The 26111-nt window shown below is 39.3% G+C and overlaps 1 protein-coding gene across 1 annotated transcript in view; it reads left to right on the top strand.

The window, feature by feature from the left end:
* The first annotated feature begins 11725 nt into the window (after nucleotides 1–11725).
* The window catches only part of GADL1 (glutamate decarboxylase-like 1), a 178921-nt gene continuing 164535 nt past the window's right edge, over nucleotides 11726–26111 (top strand). The window contains exons 1-3 of the mRNA XM_011961622.1: nucleotides 11726–11882; nucleotides 12244–12344; nucleotides 12492–12540. Coding sequence (XP_011817012.1) covers nucleotides 11726–11882; nucleotides 12244–12344; nucleotides 12492–12540 — 307 coding nt within the window. The remainder of the gene's footprint in view (nucleotides 11883–12243; nucleotides 12345–12491; nucleotides 12541–26111) is intronic.

The following is a 26111-nucleotide window of genomic DNA, read 5'->3' as shown; positions in this document are numbered from 1 at the left end:
CCGAGTTTAGCATACGATCAAGAAATGACAATAAAAATAGCCAACCAGCAGCCTTCAGGGCTACTCTGCCTATGGAGTCGGCAGAATACATTTGCTTTCATTTTACTCTATGAACTCACCCTGAATTATTTCTTGTGCGAGGTCCAAGAACCCTCTCTTGGTGTATCAGGACCCCTTTCCGGTAGCATTACCATCTGTACTCCCACAAACCCTGAGTGCATGCCTCAGTCCACTACATTCTAGCTGCTGGCCATTCCCCTTCCTTTGATGTGGCTCTAGCTAAGGTCTCTAGTGGCCTCCTAATTGCAAAATCCTATGGATACTTTTTCTGCACATCCCCAGGCGGACACGAGGACTGACTGCTTCTTGAAACCTCCCTTCACAGGTTTCTATCACTCTAGTCTTCATGTTCCCAATTCTCTGACTCTCCTTTCTTTCCCGTATTGTAGTATCCTCTCTCGTGTTTGTCCCTTTAATGGAAGGTTCCCTAAGATTCTGTTCTGGATCTTCCTTTTCTTTCTAGAACTTTCAGCCACTCATGTGGCTTCATGAATCACTGATATCTCTAGTATCTTTCTTACTCTTGTAACTCTAGTATCCTATTTTTCAGCATCTTTTGGATAAGTCTGTTTGAAGATCCTGCAGTTGTTTCAAACTTGTCCTAAACAACTCACTCTCTACCATATCTCCTCAAACATGCTCTTTGCTCTTTATTTTTGTCTTTCTGTTAAGTGTTTCATCAACCACCCAGTCTCCCCAAGTCAGAAAGCACCCTCCTCTCTCCCACCTCCTCGTTTAATGCAAGTCTTGAAATTTCTAGAGAATGTCTCACTGCTGTCACTGCCTTAGTTCAGGTTTGCAAACAGCTTCAGAGGTGGACTGTCTGCCTCCAGTTTTTCTTGCCCAGTCTGTAATATGCCATCGGATTTCATCTCCAAAGAAACAAAGTTGATAAGATCACATAATTTTTGAATTTTCATGCAACCAACAAGCTCGAGTAACCTTGATGTGAGGACATGACCTGACCTGAGCTCAGCCCTTTCTCAGGTCCCTACCACTCTGTTTACTCACACTCTCTTCTTGCCATAGTAAACTGCTGCTCATTTCAGTCAGCCTCCAGTCTTCTTTATTTACACAAGCTTATTCCTTTGGCTACAATGCTTTATTTTTTTCTTTATCTAATAAACCCACCTAATCTTCAAAGCCCAGCTGAGATGGCATCTCCTCCAGGAAGCCCCAAGTTTTCTGAACAGAGATTATGTTACTCATGCTTTAGCTGCTTCAGGGTTTGGATCATCCTCTGAAATAGTGTTCACCCATCTTGATTATCTTTTTACACAGCTGAATTCATCCCTCTGTGAGAGCATCGTAGGGTGAGGAGCACTGATTCGTCTCATCTGTCTTTGGAACTTCAAAGCCCGCACATAGTAAATACCCACTAAGTGTTTTCCTTGGTACTCAGAGGGCAATCAAGGTCACTGTTACTCATTTTCCTAAGGTCCGTTAAGTTTAGTTTGAGTGCTCACTTGACAGATTGGTTAAACATTCTCTAGCAATCAAATTTGGGAGACCCCTTGAATCTTACAAGACCCAAGAATTAGTGATGGGAGAAGATCCTGCACACCAGCTAGTGAGGGACATTGCTGCCAAGACCAAGACAGACAAGTCTTATGGCTCAACTTCCAATTAAAACAGTAAGATCAGGCTCAGGCAATCTTTATCCGCTCCTGTAGAGGGGACCGTATTGCTAGTCCCATCTGAAGCAGACCCACCTCCAAGACCCAGGACCTAAATTACCTAGCAACTGCAAGCACTTGAGCCTTTGACCTGCCCTGTCCCAGATTTGGACAGTCCCTGGGTCTACCATGTTGTATCCTCAAAGTCCAAATCCTCTGTCACCTCTGTTTCTCCAGATGTCTAGATGAAATGCTCTGTTGACTTTGTCCAGGAATTGCCAACTCACATGGCTACACGGATCAGGAAGTGAGCTGTCAGGAGACAGCAAAAGAGGGCTGAGGATGGCGGCTGCTTTTCTGCTTCAGTGGTTGACATTGTGAGATAAGGTAGGCCCAGTATTCCCAAAAGGCTCTGATCTTTCAAGAGAAGCTGGCAATCAAGATTTCTATGAGAAGTAGTTTTGTAATTAATTTTTAAAAAGTCAATATGAGAGGCAAATAAAACCTGTCTGTAGGCTAAATTTAACCTGTGTGGTTAGGCAGTGTGTGACCTCTTACCTAGAGCTTTCTCTCATACAAACATTTTGAGGGTTTACCTCTAGGTTCTTTCCCCACCTTCTCCTCCAGCAAATTTTTATCTGTCCTGGGAAAGAAAAAAAAATAGCTACTTACTCTCACTAGAGAATGAATAACCTAGTGCCAGCTGCTTCTTCCTTTCTAATGATATGGGAAAGTTAAAGACTTCATGATGGGTTACAGACATAAAACCATAAAAAGCAAAGTCTAGTTAATTTCGTCAAAGTCATCTTGTAATGTTGACTGTGGCAGGGGAATGATAGATAGTCCAGGGTTGTACCTTTTCTTCTAAGGACCACTTCTGTACTTTACTTCCGTGTGTTTTAAGCTATTTATAGAGAAGGGCTATTTTAAAAACTCTGTAGGAATTAAGAGAAAATGTAATAATGAATTACTAGAAAATGGAATTAAAAGACTCAAATGATACAATTTTATTTTCATATTATTTGATTCATAGGCATAAAATTACTCTATTAAATTGTTATAAAGCCGTGGTTCTCACCTGGGACATTTTGTCTTATGGGGACATTTGCCAATGTCTAGAGACATTTTTGGTGTCAAAACTGGGAGGAGAGTGCTACTAGCATCTAGTGGTGAGACGCCAGAGATGCTGGCAAACATCCTTCAACGCATAGGACAGCTCCCACCACAATTACCATGTTCCAGAGGTCAACAGTACCGAGGATGTTTCTATTGTAGTGTCTAAATGACTCACCTCATTTTGCTCTTACTTTTCGTGGGCCAGTTATGAGCACGTCCCAGATCAGCACTGGTCTGCAAAACACACTCTGAGAAGTAACATTCTAGAAGAAGTTTTCCCACTGCCTTTCTCATTAGCCCAAGGATGAGATCCCAATGTGGAGGAATTTCAGAAGAATTTGTATATTACCCAAGGGTAATAAAAACAGATGGAAATCATGTAACTTATAACATAGACATTTATTTTCTTAAAATGATATAACTAACCCTACTATAAGTGCTCTAGAATATGAATAGGAGTGCTCATAAACATCTCTAAACAGCACTGAAGAATGAATGCACAATCCCAGATTGAATCATGACACCTCTTTGACATACCCAGCACCATTGTCCTTTTTGACCACTAATATTTTAGTCAGTTTAGCAGGATTTACCTAATGAACCATTAGTTTCTTACCACTAATCAATAATTCTTTTTAAAAATAGAGATTTCAAGATTCATCAAAAGATGGAGGAACTAGGTTGGGGGATTGCTGGGAATCTGTATATTTAGTAAGTACCCTGGGTGAGTCCAATAATTAGAGAGGTCTGAAAATACTGAGAGAAAATACACCCCCATCAGGTATTCTCCCACCATTTCTGAATCCATTCACAAGTCTTGTTGACGTATCTATTCAACAACCCCTTATGCATTGCCTCATGCCACTCTGGGTTTGGGGCTTCAGCAGCAGTAAAGGCAAGAAGTCCTGGTGCACTCACAGCTCTGGCACGCCCCTTGTATGCTACCTCCTGTGGACCCTTCCTCAGTTTTTACTGTCCCTGCCTTGCTGGCAGCACTTGCCACCTCTCACCTGGATTATTACATAGAATAGTCCCCACCCCTGCGCTCTGGGCATGTTCCATAATGATACTATCTCTTTCCATCTGTCTCAGATTAAAACTCTTCCCTGGGTCTCCATTGCTTAAAGGAGAAAATCTAAGCTTCTATATATGGCCTACAAGTCCTTCAGGACCTGGGACCTGTTCCTTTCCCCACCCTCATCTCTGAACACCTTTTCTCCCAACTTTAACCCCTCCAGAAAGTACTGGCTCAATTATTGGTGCTGGGTCAGAGGTCAATACTTGGCCTATACTTGCCCTTCTGCCTGGAAAACCAGTATTCTACCGTATTACCACCATCTACATGGAAAACTTGTATTCATTTTTCAAAATTCAGCCAAAATAGCTTTTTATGCTGATTGTTAACATTTAAGAATGTACTATGTATGATAGGCACTGCGCTAAATGTTTGTTTCATTTATTCTCTACAAGAACCCCATGAGGTAGGTACCACTTTATTATTAATAGTACATTAACTATTGAAGAAATGGAAATGGCACTTAGCTAATTTAGGTAACTTTCCAAGGGTTATACAATAGTAAGTGGCAGAAACTGGATTCAAACCCAGGACGAATCCATATCCCACCTTCTACCAGACAACTTCACATTTCTTTTCTCTGGGAAAGCCTTTCTTGTTGCTCCCCTCTCCCAGAGGGCTCATGTAGTGGAGTATATTCTTGTTTAAAAACATGTGCTGCCCCTCCCTGGGAGAAGATCAACATTATTATTTCCCGTCCTATTGGTGTCAGTGTTGGCCACGTGACTTGCTTTATCCCATCAACTATAGGCAGAAATATGGGTATTCTTCCTGGATAGACAGTGTGGGAGCCAGGACATGGTTTGCTTATTCTTCTCTCTCTTAAGTGAGCCTGTCCAGAGAGAGGTTACTTCAGCATCCTAGGTCCTGGTGGCCAGGGTGGGGCGGGGGGCAGCACGGCAGAGGGGGTGGAAATGAAGTACAGGAGATGCATAGTGAACATTTAGCATGAGTGGGAAATAAATCTTAGTTGTTTTGGGGACTTACTTGTTAAAGGGGTCCAAGTAGCTGCCTGCTCAGCACTGCTTCTGTACATTTTTCTGTGCATACTTCTATTGTCGCACTTAACACAACATATTGTGATTTAACTGTCCACATATCAATCTCCCCTGCTAATTCTCTAAGGAACCATGACTTATTCATGTGCCACATTTAGCTCAGTGCCTTTCACATCAAAGTTCAATAAGAATTATTTGAATGAGTGCCTGATCATTGGAAATACAACTATCAAGTGTCCACATTGTCTACCAGCTTAAAGAACAATGCTCCATGTCAAATGGTCTTGAGTATTACATTGTCATCCCCTCAAATCCCTTGACTTGGGCAAAGTAAAGCAGATTTTTAAAAATATGTCAAATCCAGATAAAATAAAACATGGAAGTAGGGTCAGATATTGCAAAACAGAAGAGCTCTTGAAATCCACGAACCTAAGTTTGAGTCCCAGATCTGTTGCTTACTAGTGATGGATCCTTAGATAAATGCATACTTTTTAATTTATAAAATGCTAGTTACAATTATTGCTTCCCAGGATCATGGTGAATATTACATGCCTAGTGCTCAGCACAGCTTGGCTCATTAAGACACTGTGATTGATATTTGTCCCTCTGTTTTTGTTTATTTGGCTGTCCTGCATCTAACCCTCTTTCCTGCAAGTGTAAAAGTCCCTCTTGGAGGATGATAATGGTGGGGCCAATTTACTACCCAGGGAAGCCAAAGGAAGAAGATTCATCCTATCTCAATCCTTGGATCCAGGCATGACGTGGGTAATCAGGCTCATACACCTGATTGATTTGATCAAGTGATACAAAGATAAGAAACTGGATTCACCCTTCCTCCAGGCAAACCACCATGGCACATGTTTACCTATGTAACAAACCTGCACATTCTGCACATGTATCCCCAAACTTAAATTTAAAAAATAAAATTAAAAAATAAACTGGATTATCTCTGAGTACTTGAGATAGGATCTGATGGTAGCAACGGGGCTTTCTTGCAGCAGTGGGACAAGGCGGGTATCCTTGACCAGACTCATCCCTGTAAAAAATTACTTGTTGTGCTTCCTGCCTTTTGAACTTCCAGAGTTTGGTTCTTGCTTAACTGCCGAGTCTGATTTTCCGTCTTTACAACCTTCAATCAAGTCTGTGTGGCCTTGATATCCTCCCAATTGATTGCTGTAAAACCAGTCTTAAGAAAGGCAGATGTGATTTAGGTTGTTTGCAAGCAATACATATTAGATCCCTTTCTCATTTTTTCTCTTCCGCCTTCCCACTTTTGTTTCTATGAATTGCTGAGCTCTTTCTCTCTCTTGGCCTGGACTTCTTCTGTGAAGTAAATGAACTGTGTTCCTACTCAGGCTTTTAGCACCAAAGTATGCAAAAGATTGTAACCTAACTGATGTTTCCTGGCAGTTTTGAGCTTAGCTTGAAACTGTTAAAATTAATGAGTGTTCTGCCTCTTTCATGAGAAGTAACTATCTGATCAAAACTCTTTCTCACACTCAGCCTCAACAGACACACACACACACTTAGACTAGTTTTATTATCATTTGTCAGGAATCTGTTTGATTTTCTAACATACCGTTTTTTTTTTTTGAGTATTTACTTTGTGACACTGGGTCAAATCTGTAACTACAGTGGGTATTGCTGGCTGTCTACCCAATCTCCATTCTCTTTTTCCTTGATAGCAGAACCCCTAAAGTGCCCACATTCACAGACACACACACACACACTTCCTAGCCTCTCTTGAGAAGAAGTGTCTATTGAATTTTAAATAGCTGTTGTTGAACAAAGCCACTGGGAAAGTTATTTAAAGGGTCTGAATCAACTGCCAGATGCCACTTTCTCCCCTTTCCCCTTTCCTTTTCTTTCCTGTTTGGAAGACTAACGGGAGTCTTCCGGAGTTCTGGCAGCCATTACAAGACCATGAGAAAGTTCTGAGGCTGGAAGGCTGCATTAAAGATGCTACAGAAGAAAATTAAAACATGCTTGATTAAAATATAGAACTGTAGTAACAAGCCTAGACTATGTCTACCTCCACACTTTGTGCTAAACGATGAAAAAAACAACCTAATGTAGTTAAATCATTGCTAATTTAGATCTCTGCCATTAGCAACCAAAAGCACTTCTTTACCAATACAGAGACATCACACAAAAGTTCCTTAAAGTTTATACTATTAATCCCACTTTACACAGATGTGAAGTCTTAGGTTAGTTTTATCACTTGCTCTAGTTACTCATTCATTGGATAGTATTGGACTGACCTCGTATTGATTACCACTGATCGGACTGGTCAGCATCTGAATGTAGTGTTTATTTGACACCAAAGACTGGATTGTTAATCACTGCATTTTGCTGCCTCTCTGTTGAGTGCACTTCCAGATTTTCAGACCCACACAATCTGGGGGGCCTCTTGGATAGATGTGACTAGTAGAGATTTTCTCATCTGAATAGAAACTCGGGATCTTCTTTGTTCTCTTTCACTTCCTATTCGACTAAAGGCACATTTCTCAACTTTACATAAAATGGCCTACCGGCCAACTCTGCATGGAGTAACGCTTCTTTCTCTCTTTTCATGTACATATCTAATGCCTTGGAGCATTCCTATGGAAATCTGTTGTTGGGAGGACATCAGCTTCCATAAAGAGTATGTGCAATGTAGTAGGTGCCCAGCAAATGTTGAACAAATTTATAAATTAATAAATGCATTTCCATGGCAGTCCTGCCTGGGATATTGATTTTCAAGTGTTTTTGTTTTGTTTTGTGCTTTTGGAGACAGAGTCTCGCTCTGTCACCAGGCTGGGGTGGAGTGGTGTGATCTCAGCTCATTGCAATCTCCACCTCCCAGGTTCAAGCAAGTCTCCTGCCTCAGTCACCTGAACTGGGTGTGCGAGACACCACACCCAGCTCATTTTTGTATTTTTAGTAGAGATGGCATCTCACCATGTTGGCCAGGATGGTCTCGATCTCTCGACCTCATGATCCACCAGTCTTGAACTTCCAAAGTGCTGGATTACAGACATGAGCCACTGCGCAAAACCTTCCGAGTTCTTTGTAGAGAGCCATTTGTGTGTTCTCTCTCGTCATGACAAGTAGAGATTCCTCGGTGAGGGAAATGTGACTGCCTAGGCACAGTCCAGTTTCCTGTAACACCAAGCGGCACATCTTCGTACTCACAAAAGACTTTCTGAAAGGTTTATGTGAAAAGTTTTACACTACAAGGATTTTACAAAGTATCTTTGCTAATCAATGCAGTCCACTGTAGAGATAGGAAACAGGCTTTATAATAAGCGACAACTGCATTCCGATTATGATTCTAAAACTCTTCACCTCTGGGTTCTTAGGCAAGTTACTTAATCTGAACCTCAGTTTGTCCATTTGCAAAATGGGACAATAATTCCTCTTTTTACAAAGGTTATAAAAGGGAATGTATAAACAGCATTTGGTGGAGTACCTAGTTCATGGTACATGACAGAAACTGTCATTAGTGAATTTTTCCAAGTATTTCAAAATGGTCTTTTCCGGTTGGAGATGTTTTTTCATCCCCCTATTAGAATTAACCATCCCCTCAGCAGCGGCTCCTCAATGCCTTTTATCTTTCACAGAAAATAAAACATCTCTGAGGGCAGGATTTTTTTTTAAATCCTTAGTGTCGGGCACAGGGAAAGTGTCTAGCAATTGAAGAATATAATGCAATACGTTTGTACAGGAATAAATGTGGTCATTGAAATAAGGCATTAAGAGGTGCGCTATAGGGCAGTTTCTGGTTTTCAATCTAAGAAATTTTGAAAGGCATATTCCCTGCTTGGGGGTCTTTGTCCAGGTCTGTAAAATGACTGTGGCCCCTGCAGGCCCTGGTTTGTCACACAGAGAAATACGAAATTTAGCAGCAGCTGCCACGGGTCACTATCCTGAACTGGAATGCAGAGGGTTTTCTTATTAAAATGCTAAGAAAAACGCGAAAAACTGGCTGGAGTGTATACGGTCATGTGCTGCATAATAATGTTTTAGTCAACTATGGGCCACATATATGATGGTGGTTCCATAAGAATATAATGTAGCTGAAAAGTTTCTATCACGTAGTGACTTTGTAGTCATTGTGATGTTGTAGTGCAGTGCATTACTCCTGTGTTTGTGGTGATGCTGGCGTAAACAAACCTACTGTGCTGGACTCCTATAAAAGTATAACACAGGCAATGATGTAGAATACATAACACTTGATAATGATAATAAACAACTATGTTACTGGTTTATGTCTTTACCATACTGTACTAACTAAATACTTAGTTATCTTATAGTGTACTCCTCATACATATGTATATTAAAAGTTAACAGTAAAGCAGCCTCAGGCAGGACCTTCAGGCGGTGTTCCAGAAGAAGGCCTCATTATCATGGGAGATGGCAGCTCTGTGTGTATTACTGCCCCTGAAGACCTTCCAGCGAGACAAGATGTTGAGGTGGAAGACAGTGATATTGATGATCTGGACCCTGTATAAGCCTAGGTGAATATGTACACTTGTGTCTTAGTTTTTAACCAAGAAGCTTATAAAATAAACAGAAAGCTTATAGAATAAGGTTACAAAAAATAGTTTTGTACAGCTGGACAATGTGTTTTAAGCTGTGTTATGACAAAGTCAAAGAGTTTACCAAATTAAAAAACTTATAGAAACTTCGTTTGTTTTAGACAGAATCTCGCTGTTGCCCAGGCTGGAGTGCAGTGGCATGATCTTGGCTCACCGCAACCTCCGCCTCCTGGGTTCAAGCGATTCTCCTGCCTCAACCTCCCGAGTAGCTGGGACTACAGGCACATGCCACCACACTCGGCTGATTTTTTGTATTTTTAGTCGAGACGGGGTTTCACCGTGTTAGCCAGGATGGTCTCGATCTCTTAACCTCGTGATCCGCCCACCTCAACCTCCCAAAGTGCTGGGATTACAGGCGTGAGCCACCGCACCTGGCCTATAGAAACGTTTTATAAGTTTTTGGTTCGTTACAATAAGCTAGGATTAATTTATTAAATAAAGGAAAATATTTTTAAGACATTTAGTTTGGCCTAAAGGTACAGTGTTTATAAAGTCTACAGTAGTGTACAGTAATTTCCTAGGGCTTTCATTCTCACTTAACACTCACTGCCTTACTCAGAGCAACTTCCAATCCTTCAAGCTCAAATCATGGTAAGTGCCCTATGCAGATGTAACATGTTATTTTATCTTTATCTTTTATGCCATATTTTTGCTGTATCTTTTCTATGTTTAGATACATAGTTACTTACCATTGTCTTACGGTTGCCTACACTATTCAGTACAGTGATGTGCTGTACAGGCTTGTAGTCTGGGAGCAATAGACTATACCATGTAGTCTAGGTGTGTTGTAGAAAGTGCCATCTAGCTTTGTGTAAATACACTCTAGGATGTTTGCATGATGGACGGCCTAGAGATGCATTCTCAGAACATATCCCCATCATTAATCAACACAGGACTGCACTTCTTTTAGTATGTTTTAATAGAGTTACAGAAGATTAACTCCTAAGTTATGTATGTTTTCATCACTAGAGCTCAGTGATATTTCTGTTGAGACTGGATACAAAAGAGTATGGGGGGATCTCAGAAGCTTACACAGTCTTTGAGATTTATCTTCAGCGTCTTGACTTTAGTAACTCTGGTTGTTGGTATATTAGAGACAATCTCTCCTTATTTGGAATTGAAAGGTCTGCACTGTCTTCGCTGATGTGAACTACAATTATGCTTACCAGAGGAAAAACATTCACCTGCTAAGAAGTGACACTAGGCATTTGCCAATGTAAAGTGAGATGTTTTTCATCCATTGAGAGATCTGGATTACAAATGCAGCTCTGTAAATGCAGTTGTCATAAATGTGCTTTGAAATGGCGTTAACTGATTGTTTCTATCACATCGACGGCCTCAGTAAAAAGGTCCTACGGGAATTTAACTTTAAACATAAAGCCTGTTGGAAGAATGACAAAAAAGCTGCACTCACTAATTAAAAATTTAAATTTACAATAGGAACATGACTGAAATTAAAATTCCAAGGGCTTGCTGGAGCAAATAGAATGAGAAAATTTTACTCTAAAGACCAAATATTGAGCCTTTTACAATATTTCACCTTTTACCACCTCATTTTGCACATTACGGTAAGGTAACAATATGCCTACCACCCCCTACCATTTCCCTTTTCCAAACTTAAAATTTTGCGGAGGTACACACACACAGAAAGTTGAAAGTGGACTGGGAAAAGGGATTCACTTATAGAACTCCTAAATGTCAGGGCAGAGTTGAATGAATGGATAGTAGATCCTGTTCACCACAGCTACCCTAAAATAGGTTCCTTCAGCTGATGACCTGGTGCAGGCATCATATTTAGCCTGGGGCTCCTCTGGGTGGATGAGGCTCTGCGAAGTGGTTACTTCAAAGAACGGGACGCTTAAAGGTCACCAGGCCAAGAGCCACTTATCTGCCTTGCCCAGCCTGTATCCTAGGAGGGCTGGTAGGGTGCTCCCCGCCTTTTCCTACCCAAATTACCCACGTTCCTACACACTTTTTCCCACCCCTTCCCCGCAAAGGCGGAGAGACCCTGGCCCTGGGTCAAGCCTGTGGCAACGCAGCCAGCAGCGCTCCAAATATTAAGAGAGCCGCGGGCTGCAAAATTCTGGCACTGGAGCCTCGGATCGCAAAGCGAAAGGAGCACGGAGCGCGCGCGTCCTCGTCCCTCCCTTTGCACTGGTGTGCGCTCCGCGGCTGCCTGGTGCACCTGCGGGTCCCTAGGGGGGCGCTGCCTCAGCAACCACCGTCGCCGCCCAGACTGCGGGAGCCGCGCCCGGGGCAGCCTGGAGTGGGGGAACAGAGATGAGCAGCGACTCGGACCACCAGTGCCCTGTAGACGGTAACGACTCAGCGCGGCTGCGGTTTTCGTCCTTAAGCTCCCCTGTCTGGATTTTAATCTCCTTACTTTTTGACCTGGGGACTAGAAGTTTGGTTATTTCCTCGCAAAGCGGCTGGGGTGGTAGAAAGTCCCCATCTTCATGAATTTTTTGCACCATTTTCCGTACCTAAAATGTTATTATTATTATTTAGAATCAAATGAGTTAACTTTTACAAAGCGCGAAGAACCGCTCCTAAGACCTAATGGGGTTTTGTTAAATAAATACGGATTGAGATTTTACTGCTTGGCGAACTGCTGCACGTTTCCCTAGTTAGACTGGAAATACCTGCACTGTAAAAAAGATGATTTTGCTTCTTTTTGGGGGAACAAGGACAGCATCATCCCAGTCCTGTCACCTGCAGCCAGTTATTCTATAAACAAGGGTTAAAAGAGGCTACCCTCATCTCAGAGTGCGTGATGCCCTTAATGTTCTTTGGATCAGAGCTGCGGGTTGAGAACGGGGACCTTAGTCGTTTAAAGATCTTGGGCAGCAGGATTCCCCAGACTGTCTTTATAACTCGGGGGTCACTGGGTTCTACTTCGGTAAAATCATAGTTACTCCTTCTTTGAAAGGTTATCATTATTGTCCTTCAGGTATTCTCACTAACTAGTTGTTGACCTTTTAGGAGTGATCCTCCAGGAATAACTCCTCTTTGTATCAATAACCTTTTTGAACTGTGCTGAACACAGCTTAATGAAGTCTCAAAGCTGAATCTCTCTGGGGGCTTCTGCTCAACAGGTAGGTCAGGTAACTCAGCTAGGGTTCCCTGCGGATCGGTCATTTTCAGGGCTGGGAATTTTGCACAGTAGTTGGTGAAGCAGAAGCCATTTTTCTGAAAGAAACACTTCACCTTTTATTGTCCCAAGGAGAGTTTCCAGCATAACTGTCCTGACGCTCTTTTAAAAAAAAAACTTTAAAAGTTGTGTTATAATCATTATTATTTTTACATATGGCATAAAACCTGGCACTTAGAAGCAGAAAGTTAGACTAGTGGTTACCAGAGGCTGGGGAGGGGAGAGAGAGGGCTGTAGAAATGTAGGTCAATAGGTATAAAGCTGCAGTTAGACAGGAAGAATAAATTCCAGTGTTGTATTGCACAGTAGGGTGAATATATTTAATGATAATGTATTGTATATTTCAAAAAAGCTAGAAGAGAGGATTTCCATATTCTCACCACAAAAGAGATGACAGGTATATGGTAATTACCCTGATTTGGTCATTAAACAATGTATATGTGTGTTGAAACATCACATTGTATCCCACAAATAGGTACAATTATTATGCTTCAATTAAAAACAAAATAAAACTTAAAAAGAAGAAAAACAACTGACGCTTTAAACTGCTAAGGCTTTTTGTCAGACTCTTATGTTCCTAGGGTCAGCACATACTTATTTAAATATTTGGCTAGGCTGGGCATGATGGCTCACGCCAGCACTTTGGGAGGCCAGGGTGGGCAGATCACTTGAGGTCAGGAGTTTGAGACCAGCCTGGACAACATGGTGAAACCCCATCTCTACTAAAAATACAAAGAATTAGCCGGGCATGGTGGTGGGTGCCTGTAATACAGTACTCGGGAGGCTGAGGCAGGAGAATTGCTTGAACTTGGGAGGTGGAGGCTACAGTGAACTGAGATTTGTGTCACTGCACTCCAACCTAGGTGACAGAGCAAGACTCCATCTCAAAATAAATAAATAAATATTTGGCTATTTGAGAACAGATTGAAAAGTATAAATTAGATCATTTAAGAATCCTAATACAGGAGACTTCTTTACGTGAATGAAGGATGGTCAGAATAATTTTTTCTGACCTTAACCCTGCTCTGTTTTGTTTTTAACCTTAATTCTGGTTTTAAAGCCATATAGCATAGTCTTCAGAAATCTGATAGAAACATTTTTTAAATAAAATAACAAGGTATCTACTTTTCCTAAATTAAGCATGTGCCTTGTAACAAAGCATGTCTGTAGCTTCTGGTGACTTTGGTAGCTGAATATATGATTTATAAATAGTAAAGTTCAAAGTTTGCCTTAAATCTGAATTTCTGAAAATACCAGAATTCTTGGGTTGCTCTCTGGTTATCCTTGAGCAGGTAATAAGGCAGCAACACACCTAATTATGCTAAATGCTTGCTATGGCATCTTAAAAGAGTACAAGATACTGTCTGTCAGACTTAGTAATCCTCCAAGTATGTATGATGAGATCCTGAAGGTAACATTGGATTAGTATGTTAAATGATATCTTGTCTTAAATTCTCTTGTTGAATATCTGTTACAGACCTATACATTATGGAAGAACACCATAGGGAATCCTGATGCAGATAAAGAATTCTTATTCTTCTCTTTATGCTTTGATATCATTTGTGATCTTGCTGTAGTACATGCAAGAGAGGTTTAAGCAATTAGTTATATCAGATTCAAGTTTTCATTTTATTACAAATGAATGATTCTTCAGACTCAAATAATGTTTTTTTCTCTATCACTTAAAATAACAGCACAACCTTCCATTCTTCCTGAATAGCTTTGATTCTTGTTAAAACACATTTAAAGAGAAGTAGAATTCTAATTTTCATGATGGGTCAAAAATGTGTTGTTGAAATGCCGGCTTTTGTATACTGTTGTAAGACTGGCATGTTGTAGTAAAATTGAAATCATGACATTTGGGACTAAAACTTCTGTATTTTTTTCCCCCTCTAGATTTTTTCTCTTTTTCTCTGTGACTTTTTCACTTTTTATTTACTTCTTATCATTTAAATGAAACCCCCAACAGGCAAAATTCATCACTGGGTGCCTGGTCCCTACTATTGCTGTGCTGAACTACAAATACTATCTTATCTAACCTTCATTAACAAGTCAGTGGGGATACTATTATGGTCTGCTTTTTATTTTTTTATCTTAAGGAAACCAAGGCTTGGAGAGGGTAAAGATCAGCTCTGGGTATTAAACCCAGGGCTCTCACTCCAGAGTCCCACACCCCTACACTCCTAACGCCTAATCTCGGACCCTGGCCTATGTTACAGAATACGGGCCAGTGACCTGGAGCAGCCTCCTTTTGCCTGCCTGTTCTGGGACCACAGGAAGAATGCTCGAGAAGACCCTGAGATGTGTGTGGCTTTAAGTTCCTTTGAAATGACAGTAGCATTCTTTCCTCTTTGAGTGGGAAGGGTGGGGAGAAAAACTGTCAGTTTTGGGAGGTTTGCACTCGTGGTAGAACTGGATGTGGCAATCCTGATAAGGCAGAACTCACTGCTCCTCTCAGAGGCATATCTATGTGCTCTGCTGTTTGGTTGCTAAGAATCAAAGCAGCTTGGCTCTGAGGGAAAAGGGCAGCACCCCATGGGATGAATTCTGTAGCAGCCCTTTCTCTTGGGGTAGGTTTACTGATTCTTCCTCTCAGATCATGACAGATGAATCCATTTTATAAGGCAGTACCCTGGGAGCAGGCAGACACACCATAGCTGTTCTCTATCACTTGAAATAGAGAAGGAAGGAAGAAATAGGAAGGAAGAAAGGAGAAGAATGCAAAGTAAATACTCTAGACAACAGCCTGTTCACAGACTGTGTCTCTGGACACATGATTTAACCTCTGTGAGCCTCAGTTTGTTAATTTGTAACGTAGGGATAAAAATATCTACTGTTTAGGATTATCATGAAGATTAAGAATAATATGCAGAATACACGGCAGGTAGTAGGTTATAAATAGACTCATGATGTTCAGAAAATTGTATGTGAAAGTTAATGAGGTTATTGAAATGTGTTAGCACCATGTGATTTTACAGAACGAGCCCATGGTGATGTTCACTCAACTCCACAGTGCTGCCAAGCACAATCTCATACTCACCTATCGATGAAGAATGTCTACCAGCTGCATGATTACCCCACACTCTATACATTTGGTCTGCTGCTGAGTCTTTGTAATTTGAGCTTTCAGTTTTAGGAAAGAATGAGTAGTTAATTTACATATTACAACAGGAGAATGAATTAAGAATCCAGGTGATTCATAGGGAGGTGATTTTCAGAAAGCAATTTGGTCACTGGCATAACGGAATTGCTACCACAGATGTTTCAAGATTTTTATCTCTGTTCACTGGTTTTTTCTACTGTATTTGGTAAAGGTTGTATTGCCCATATCATCATTCTTTTTTAAATGTTTGTAATTCTATATATCTATTTCCTGCCTGATGTCCATGAGGGTATGGAACGCATCTGTCTATTTACTGCGTCCCCAGCATCTAGCAAAGTGCCTGGCACATAGCAGGTACATATATTTAACATGTTTGTTCAATAAACTCATACATGACTGATTTAGAGTGACAAGAATCATGACAGTCCATGATTCCTGAAATCTTATAGTCCTTTTCATTTTTGCATTTAAATCTTAAGTTCGTATTCACTTTTGCCTCCTTGAAGCTGTTTATAATAGTAAAAATTAGTAACCATTTACACATCAAAAAAGGGGCATTGTTTGGAACATCTAAATATCTAATAGCTGGATGGTTAAAGTAAATTATGGTAGAGTATAGAATACTATGTGAATGCATTCCATGTTTGAACAATGACTATACATTACAGGAGGTTCTAGGTGGTTAGAAAGCAAAGAACAGAGGTTGTCTCTAGGTAGATGGGATTGTGGATATTCCTTAAATTCTTTGACTGTATTTGATTCTTATGTAAAGAGTTTGCATTGATTTTACAAGGAGGAAATGCAGTATAAGAAATATAAACTATGTATGTTATAGATCACTTATACTGTACCACCTGTCACTAGGCACTTAAGGTTGTCTTCTCAGCTAATTTTCTAAATTTGCCCTCCTCTAACCCTTTTTGAACATTTCAGTAGTTTCCAACCTCTCAGCATTCCAAAATTGCATAATGGAGTTAAAAGAGATGTGTGATTTAAAAAGAAACTCAGAGTAGGAAAAAAAACGTTAACTGGAATCCAGTAACTAAGAATATTAATTTTTCAGCATGTTGCCAGGTTAAATACGTTGCTTTGCTGTAAATCATAGTTAACTTTTGGTCTCATTTCTGCTTTTGGCTTTTCCTTTGTTTTGTATACATTTTCTGACAGTTCATGAATACCTCCTCCTTTGTAAGCGTTCCCTAATTGTTTCGCATGTGTGCTTGAGGTGTTTGCAAGGTGGCCACTGTTGAGTATCATTTCTTTGCCTGCAAAGGCAGTTCCAGGAACAAGAAACTTTGTAAAGTAAGATGGCTTCTGATATGGTTTGGCTGTGTCCCTACCCAAATCTCACCTCGATTTGTAGTTCTCATAATCCACACATGTCATGGGAGGGACCTGGTGATTTTATAAAGAGCAGTTCCGCTGCACATGCCGTCTTGCCTCCCACCATGTAAAACATGCCTTTGCTCTTCCTTTGCCTCCCACCATGATTGTGAGGCCTCCCCAGCCATGTGGAACTGTGAGTCCATTAATCCTCTTTTTCTTTATAGATTACCCAGTCTTGGGTATTTCTTCATAGCAGTATGAAAATGGACTAATACAGCTTTTCTCCTTTTTTAAATTAACATTTGGGAATAGAGGTATGAATGAGCAAACTTTTAATATTATACATTTATATATATTGCAGAAATTTTACTGTTGGTTCTACACCATTTCTGGGAGCATATGACATTGTTTTCTTTCCAACATCTGGTTGCTTCTTTGGTTTTCTGACAGAAGTGGAATCAGGGTCCCTTTTGCCAGGATCCTCCAGCCACATCACTTTTCCTTTCATGTAGGGAACTCTTTTTCAGTCTTAAGGGAAAGCCCTACTTCATTTTTAATATTTTCCCTCATAGGCACTCTGATAAACTTGCATGCCCTTCAGACTGTCTCCTTGTTGTTATGCAGCCCTAATATACTCCTTCTCTTGAAAAAGGGAGTAAGAAGTCCTTATCGCTTGATTTGAAGGTGATACCTCTATTGCATCCCACTTGGGGATAATAGGTATGGAATGGGAAAAATCCTGAAAAAAAATCTCAAAAATACAATCTGTCCCCACTAAACCTACTGCTGGCACTCAGTGGGTTTGGAACATCCCTCTCCTCTCTCCTTGCCACTTGGTTTTCACTATGAGCTTCTGAGGATTCCTGAGAGTCTCCACAACTCCATAAAGGTGGTTCTGTTTTCTGTTTATTAAACTTTTTTGAATTATGAGGGGTGCACACATAGAACACCCAAATATTATTTTGTACACTTGTAACCACCACCCAGAAGAGGAAATACAATTTTGCCATTATCTTAGAAGGCTCTTTTATGTGCCTTATTCCCAGAGCTCTTTTCTCCCCTATAAGTAACCAGGATCCTGATTTTGATAGCACAGTTGGCCCTTCATAGCTGCAGTTTCTGCATCTGCATATTTAACAAACTGCAGAAAGAAAATATTCTTTTTAAAAAATCAATAAAAACACAATAAAAAAGAACACAAAAATACAGTACAACTACTTACATAGCATTTACATTGTATTAGGTATTATGAATAATCTTGAGATGATTTACAATATACAGGAGGATGTGCATAGGTTACATGCAAATATTATACCTTTTCACATAAGGGACTTGAGCAGCCTCGGGTTTTGGTATCCATAGGGGACCTGAAACCAATCCCTTGTGAACACCAAGCATTGACTGTCATTACTTTCTGGCGTTTTAAAAATAGTTTTACCATTCATATATGCATTCCCAGTTATAACAATTTAGTTTTACCATTTAAAAACTATGAGATGTCTTTTTAATGTATAGATTCTCTCTCATTCTTTTCTATTCTTAAAACTTACCTGTTGAAGAACCTGGGCCATTCAGCTTATAAAACTGACAATCTGGATTTCACTACTTTTGTGCCACGGTTCAACATTTTTCCTGAAGACTGCCTCTTAGTCTCTTTTCTGTTGCTTATAACAAAATTCCCTAAACTGGATAATTCACAAAACATAGGAATTTCCAAGGTCGAATGGGTGCATCTAGAGAGAACCTTCTTGCTTGTGGGGATTCTTTTCGTTATCCCAAGGTGGTGCAGGGCATTACATGGCAAAGGGGCTGAGAGTGCTAATGCACCAGCTTAGGTCTCTTTTCTTCTTCTTAAAAAGCCACCAATTCCCTTCCCATGATAACCCATTAATTCACTAACTCAATAATCTATAAATGCTTTCTCAAAGATCCAGAGGCCTCACGATCCAATCACCTCTTAAAGGCCCCACCTCTTAGTACTGCCACATTGAGAATTCATTATCAACATGAGTTTTGGAGGGGACGTTCAAACCATAGCACCTTCTTTTTAACTCCAGTTTGTACCACCCCAGAATGTCCTCCTTCTCAGTCCTTGACTGCATATGCTAAGTACTCTATTAACTAACAGGTATAACAAGGTGAGGTGACACACCATGTAGGAGTCCAGGCTCTACCAGTTACTGAAGTCTAGGCACTGTGGGCACTGAACTATGTCCTTGGGTATGCTGCCCAAATTCTGAGGTCCAGCTTCCTCATCTATAACTAGAAACAGAGCCTGCCTCACAGAGTGGTGGTGAAGATGACATGAGATGTTATCTGTAAACACTTAGCACTGGCTCATTCTGTATGTGCTCTCTGTATATTAGCTGCTGTTATGATTATCATTAAGTAGAAAGAAGTGGCAGACAACATTTGTACTGAAGCTCCAATGTACCCTATCAACTCCATGTCCCTGGTTTTGTCCACTGTCTATCTTATGCTGCCTGCCAGGAGCTCTAGGCTGTGACCTTGCACACAACAATATAAATTGGGACCTAGAAGCTCCATTCAGGCTGGATGCTGCAAAGCAATCAATCAGAGTTGTGTAGTCCTTTCTGTATAATGCAGTTGTGGTGAGCAAAGAACTACAACATGAATTATTAGCATAAAGCTAACCCCCACGCTGAGAAGTTTGCGTTCTACTCAACAGGCTCCAACAGCACTGTTTAGGTCAGAGTCCCCTCCTTCAGTGAAGCCCCTTTGTCAGACATTGCTATCCCACTCCACTCCCCATCCCTTGCCCTTGCCCTGTCATCTTCTCACCAGCCCAAGTTTGCTCTTGTTGTGCCCATAGTTTGTTCTTTATAATGCAAAACTGCACAGTTACTCCTGGGGGAGGGTCTTGCTTACTTCTGCAGAAACCATGGATAGTGTAAAAATTAGTGGTGAGAAATCAACACCTTGTCTTTTGGTGTGCAGAAATGTCTACATGTTGCTTCTTCTGTTGGACATATCTAGTCCTCTTGACTACAGTACATTCCTTAATCTAATCCTTAAATTCCAGAAAAAAGCATGAAGTCATTTTATCATCTATTGGGCTTCTTATTAGGCGATCGAGTGTTTTATTGAGCTCTTCATATTCAACTCTTCAGTTCTCGTGTTAGCTTCATTAACCATTATAATGATTGGTAAATGAGAACATCAATTTTTACCAATTAGTTCAAATATTGGTAATTTTCATTGTGATGCATTATGGGGCAGTTTTACAGACTTTTATATATTAAGTCTTTTGTTGATGTATATTTAGAATTTTTCAAGTTTATTGCTAGTCTGTTTTTGATCTCTTTATTAATTTTCTGGCAATTATTTCTTTTCTCTGCCAATAATGGTAAAATATTCGTATTTGTTAAATACTTAGAAATAAATATTAATTTAAAAGAGTAGGCTGGGCACGGTGGCTCATGCTGACAGGCACAGTACTTCAGGAGGACAAAATAGGAGGATCACTTGAGATCAGGAGTCCAAAACCAGCCTGGGCAGCATGGTGAGATCTCATCTCTATTAAAATATATAAAATGTAATTTTATAAAAAATGTATAAAATAAAAATAAAAATGTAAATGCTGACTTATTTAAATTACAGTAGATTGAAAGGGTTTATATAGAAGTCTGTTTTGTTGAAAAATAATCATCCATTTGTACATATGAAACTGGAACTGAAAATATTTACATGTAGGAATTAAAAGTAGTTGTGTGTGATTGGGTGGACAATGGAATTTTTCTTAGATTCATCTGCTTGTCTGTATTTTCCATAACGAGTTTGTATTGTTTTTGTTAAAAAGAAAAAAAAAAACTTGGGAGGGATGGAGCTTTCATTTTGCTTAAATGCTCTTCTCAGTTTAGGCCAGGCTTTTTAGCGTTATCCATCTGGTTTGCTTTCATCACCATCTTATACAGGCATGAATGTCATTCTATTGTTTAAGAAATTCTTACATTGGAATCTAAAATGCTTTCTAATTAATCCCCTCTTGCTGGATACTTAAGCTATTGTAACATCTTTAAATCACAGATAAGACAGAAGAAAAAAATAATTGAATGGAAATTAATTAAAAATATAGAAGCAAAAAATGGAGGAACACGGCAATTCTGGAAAAAGATTAATAATGTTTTAAGGCATAATGAGGAGTTAGAAATTTGCTAAGGAACATGCCAGAATTACTAATTTCTGGAAATTAGTGACTGGAAATACTTATTTTTACAAATGATCATCTTGACCAATTTGTATTTGGTTAAGTTGGTATTGAACAAATACTAGATACTTGTCAGGACAGCAAAGGGGAAAAACAAAGTTTGAGCATTATTCTGATATGGACTGAGGTGTGGGTTCTGACTCTAATGGCAATGAGCCATCAGTTCACTCCCCCATACAATAAAGGTAATAAGAAACAACCCTAATTACCTCCTAGGGTTTTCTGAGGGTTGATAGAGAATATATGTTAAGTACCTGGCACATTAATAAGTATTTCCTGCCTTCCCCCCTCAATAAATATTTATTGCATTGAATTCTATGTATACATATGCATGAAAATCTCTGGGGAGTATGATTTTTAATAAGGATTCATTTAAATATGTCCTCCAAACCAAATAACAAATGCAATGTATAATGAGGAAGGGACACCTTTGACTTTTAGCACTTGTAATAGAGTAACTGAAAAAGGGCGGTATCAAAGATTCTTTCTGCTCAGAATGGAACCAGCACAAATAGAAAATATAATAGAAAAATCCGTGTGGGAGATAAATGGATTAGGTTTTTTGGGCTACTAATGAAATTATGGTGGTTGAAGTTGGTATCTTCCTGAACCTGTGCTCAGATACGATCTCTTGTGGATTTAGGGAACTGAATTTGGTTCTGCTTCTATTGCCACCACCACTTTAAGGACTGTCCCTTCAACAGGTGCTGCAGACTTGCACAGGAAGGGAATCACAGAGATCACCAATATGAGTTTTGCCTGATGCTCATTTTTGAAGAGTATATCACGAAGTTCTCATGCAATGGGATTGTCTCAGGGAAGGCATTTTCCTTCCCCAACTGGGCTACATCTCAGGTCCCCAGATGCGGTTCAAACACTCTGCTTAATGTTGTCTGATCCGTGACTACTGTAGCTGTGGCTCTTCAAGTTGGAGATGGGCCGCAGAAAGTGTTGTCCTCAGACCCACCAAGATAATATGGAATGCATCCCTACTGTTCCCTTCCTGTTCCTTATTGGCAGTGGAATAGCAAAATTTTGCAGACTAAGACTTGCAAGCATTTGGAGTTGGGTGAGCAAATAGGATATTTAGAGTTGAAGGACTTAGACAAGTGGGATACCAGTTGTCTTTCCACAGCTCTCTCACTGCTAATCTCTTAAAAAGCCAATTAGAATTTTTATTTAAAAACTTAAAGTGTTTACAATAGCATAAAAAATAGTAGCAAATCCAATGAAGGAGATTAAAGACTTATACACTAAAAACTACAAAATATTGCTAAAAGAAATTAAAGACACAAATAAATGAAGAGACACATTGTGTTCATGGATTAATTGTATTAAGATATCCATGCTACCCAGAGCAATGTACAGATTTAGCACAATCTTTATCAAAACCCAAATGGCATTATTTTTGCAGAAATATAAAAATTTACCCTTAAATTCACATGGCATTTCAAGGAATCTGAAAGTCCAACATGATTTTTAAAAGAAAAAGAAATTTAGAGTACTCACACATTCTGATCTGGAAACACTACAAAGCTATAGGAATCAAGAGTGTGGTACTAGCATAAAGACAGATGTATAGATAAATGGAATAGGATAGAGAAACCAGAAATAAACCCTCACATATATAGTCAAATGATCTTTGATAAAGGCTAGAAAACCACTCTATGAAGAAAGAACAGGCTTTTCAATAAATGGTGCGGGGAAAACTGAATATCCACATGAAAAAGAATAAGGTTGGATCTTTTTATTATACCGTATATAGAAATCAACTCAAAATGGATTAAAGAAGTAGTGCAAGACCCCAAAACATAAAATTTTTATAAGGAAACAAGGGAAAACCTTATGACATTGGATTTGGCAATGATTTCTTGGATATGACACCACAGCACAGGCAACAAAAGCAAAAATAGACAAATGAGACTACATCAAACGTAAAGGCTTTCATGCGCCAAAAGACACAATCACCAGTGAAAAGGCAATCTATGGGAAGAGAGAAAATATTTTCAAATAATACGTCTGATAATACTGTGAATATACAAAGAACTCCTACAACTCAAAACAAAAAAATAATTGTATCACTCAACTTAAAAATGGGCAGAGTACTTGAAAAGACATTTCTTCAAAGATGATACAAAAATAACAAATGTATGCAAAGAGGCTCCCTATCACTAACGTTAGAGAAATACACTGAAACCACACTATCACCTGATACCTATTAAGATGGCTACTATAAAAAAAAAAAAAACACCTGAAAGTAACAAGTGCTGGAGAGTATGTGGACAAACTGGAGCACTTGTACACTGTTAGTGACATTGTACAATGGTGTAACTGCTATGTAAAATAGCGTTAAAAATGAAAAATCAAAAAAATAGAAATATAACTACCATATCCAGCAATTCTACTTCTGAGTATCTACCTCAAATACTGAAAACAGGGTGAAGAGATATTGGCACACCAATGTTCATAGAAGCACTATTCATGATAATAAAGAGGTAGAAGCTACCCAAGTGTCCATCAATGGAAGAATGGATAAACAAAATGTAGTATATACATACAATGGATTATTATTAAAAAGGGAGGAAATTCTGTCAGTGCTATAATATGGATAAACCTTGACATTATGCAGAGTGAAGTCAGTCACAAAAAGACAAATACTATGTAACTCCATTTATGTGAGATATTTAAAGTAGTAAAATTCATAGAAACAGAAAACAGGATGGTGATTTTTGGTAGATTGTGAGGGGGGAAGTGAAATTATTCAATGACTCCACAGTTTCAGTTTTGGAAGATGAAAACGTTTTGAACATCTGTTTCACAATGTGAAACATTGTTATATATGTCCAAATAAACAATGTGAATAGACTTATAACACTATTGAGCTGAACACTTAAAAATGGTTAAGATGGTAATTTTTATTATGTTTTACAATAAAAATACCTAATAAAAAGTAAATATTTTAAGGATAGAAAAGTGTGTAAAACTATTTAGAACTTTCCTTGTCAAACTGTCTTAGTCTATATTGTGCTGCTATAACAGAATACCACGGAATGGATAATTTATAGCAATTGTATTGGCTTACTGTTCTAGAGCTGAGAAGTCCAAGATTGAGGGGTCAGCATCTGGCGAGCCTTCTTGCTGTGTCATTCGATGATGGAAGGTAGAGAGGCGAGAGAGCAATAGGGGGGCACACTCTTGCCTTTGTAGCAACTTCAACCTCCACCCATGAGGCTGGAGCCCTCACGACCTAGTTATTTTTTATAGTATTTCAAGGTCCCACCTTTTAATGTTGTTACAATAGCAACTGAATTTCAACATGAGTTTTTGGAGGAGACAAGCATTCAAACCAAAGCAGTCCCTGACCAAATTTATCATTCTTTGTTGTATTTTGACTTTGCTAGACAGCACTGGTCATAATGTAATATTTCTAAAGAGTAGAGATGTGTCCAGTTGTTTATTTGTCCCTTCATTGAACAATCTCAGATGGCTGTTCTTGAGTTCTCGCATCTTTTTTTATACTGTTGCCACCTCCCTCATTGGGGTCCCCCACGAAGGTCAGTGATATTTTCTTCCTTCTCTTGAATTCCAGTAGCATCCTTAACCACCATTTGATGCTTTTGTGTATTGCATTTAACAAGCTTGGTCATCATTTTGTCTTCTAGTTTTTTAGCCCACAAAAGGTTGGAATTACATATAGCGTAATTTAGGTTGCCTCTGAAAATGTTAAGAGGATCTACTATAAGAGTTTCAGTATCTGTTACTTTCACATTGTTCTAATTTTTGGCATTCTTCTGTATTTTTGCATATGTTCTAGTTATATGATTTTATCAGATAAGAAGCTTGCACACAAAGTGTATGTAAATGAAAATATTTTTATGTAAATGTATACATGCATAATTACAATTTATGCCCATGATTTGAAAAAGCTGATAATATTTTATTGCTCAAGAGATACACATATAAACAGAATTGCCAGATAAGTCCCAGTTGAAAGGAATATTATATAGCTTTCTACTCACTTACCTGCACTGGGAATGTGATTGATCTCTAACCCTTAGCTAGGGAAAGGACAACGCCTGAGCTTTCTTTCCTTACTTTCTCCATTTTCACTGCTCTCATAAGCAACACTACTAAGAGTTCATAGTACAGCTTAAAGGGGGTGGCCAATTATCTTTCACTCTTTTATACTGCGTGTAATTTTTTAAGAGCTTTCTTGAGGTCTAATTTATATTCCACAAAATTCACCAATTTGAGAGTACAATTCCATTTTTAAGAAATTTACAGTCATTTAATCCTCATGTTCATAAAATTTTAGAGTACAGTCATCCCTCAGAATCTGCAGGGAATTGGTTCCAGGACTTCTTGTAGATACCAAAATCCACAAGATACTCAATTCCCTTATATAAAATGGCATAGTATTTGCATATGTATTAGTCCATTCTCAAACTGCCATAAGGACATACCTGAGACTGGGTCACTTATAGAAGAAAGAGTTTAAATGGACTCACAGTTCCACACGGCTGGGGAGGCCTCACAATCATGGCAGAGGCAAAGAAGGAGCAAAGGCACATCTTACGTGGCGGCAGGCAAGAGAGCGTGGGCAGGGGAACTGTCCTTTATAAAACCATCAGATCTCATGAGACTTAGTCACTATCATGAGAACAGCATGGGAAAAACCCACCCCCATGATTCAATTAATTCCCACCAGTTCCCTCCCATGACACATGGGATTATGGGAACTACAGTTCAAGGTAAGATTTGGATGGGGACACAGACAAACCATATCAGCATATAACCTGTGCACATCCTCCTGTATACATAAATCATCTCTAGATTACTTATAATACTTAATGCAATG

The sequence above is a fragment of the Colobus angolensis genome, unplaced genomic scaffold (genome assembly GCF_000951035.1).
Source record: "Colobus angolensis palliatus isolate OR3802 unplaced genomic scaffold, Cang.pa_1.0 Scaffold56, whole genome shotgun sequence".
Taxonomy (NCBI): Eukaryota; Metazoa; Chordata; class Mammalia; order Primates; family Cercopithecidae; genus Colobus; species Colobus angolensis.
Note: the sequence above shows the minus strand (reverse complement) of the source record. Positions and strands in the feature narration are given on the sequence as shown.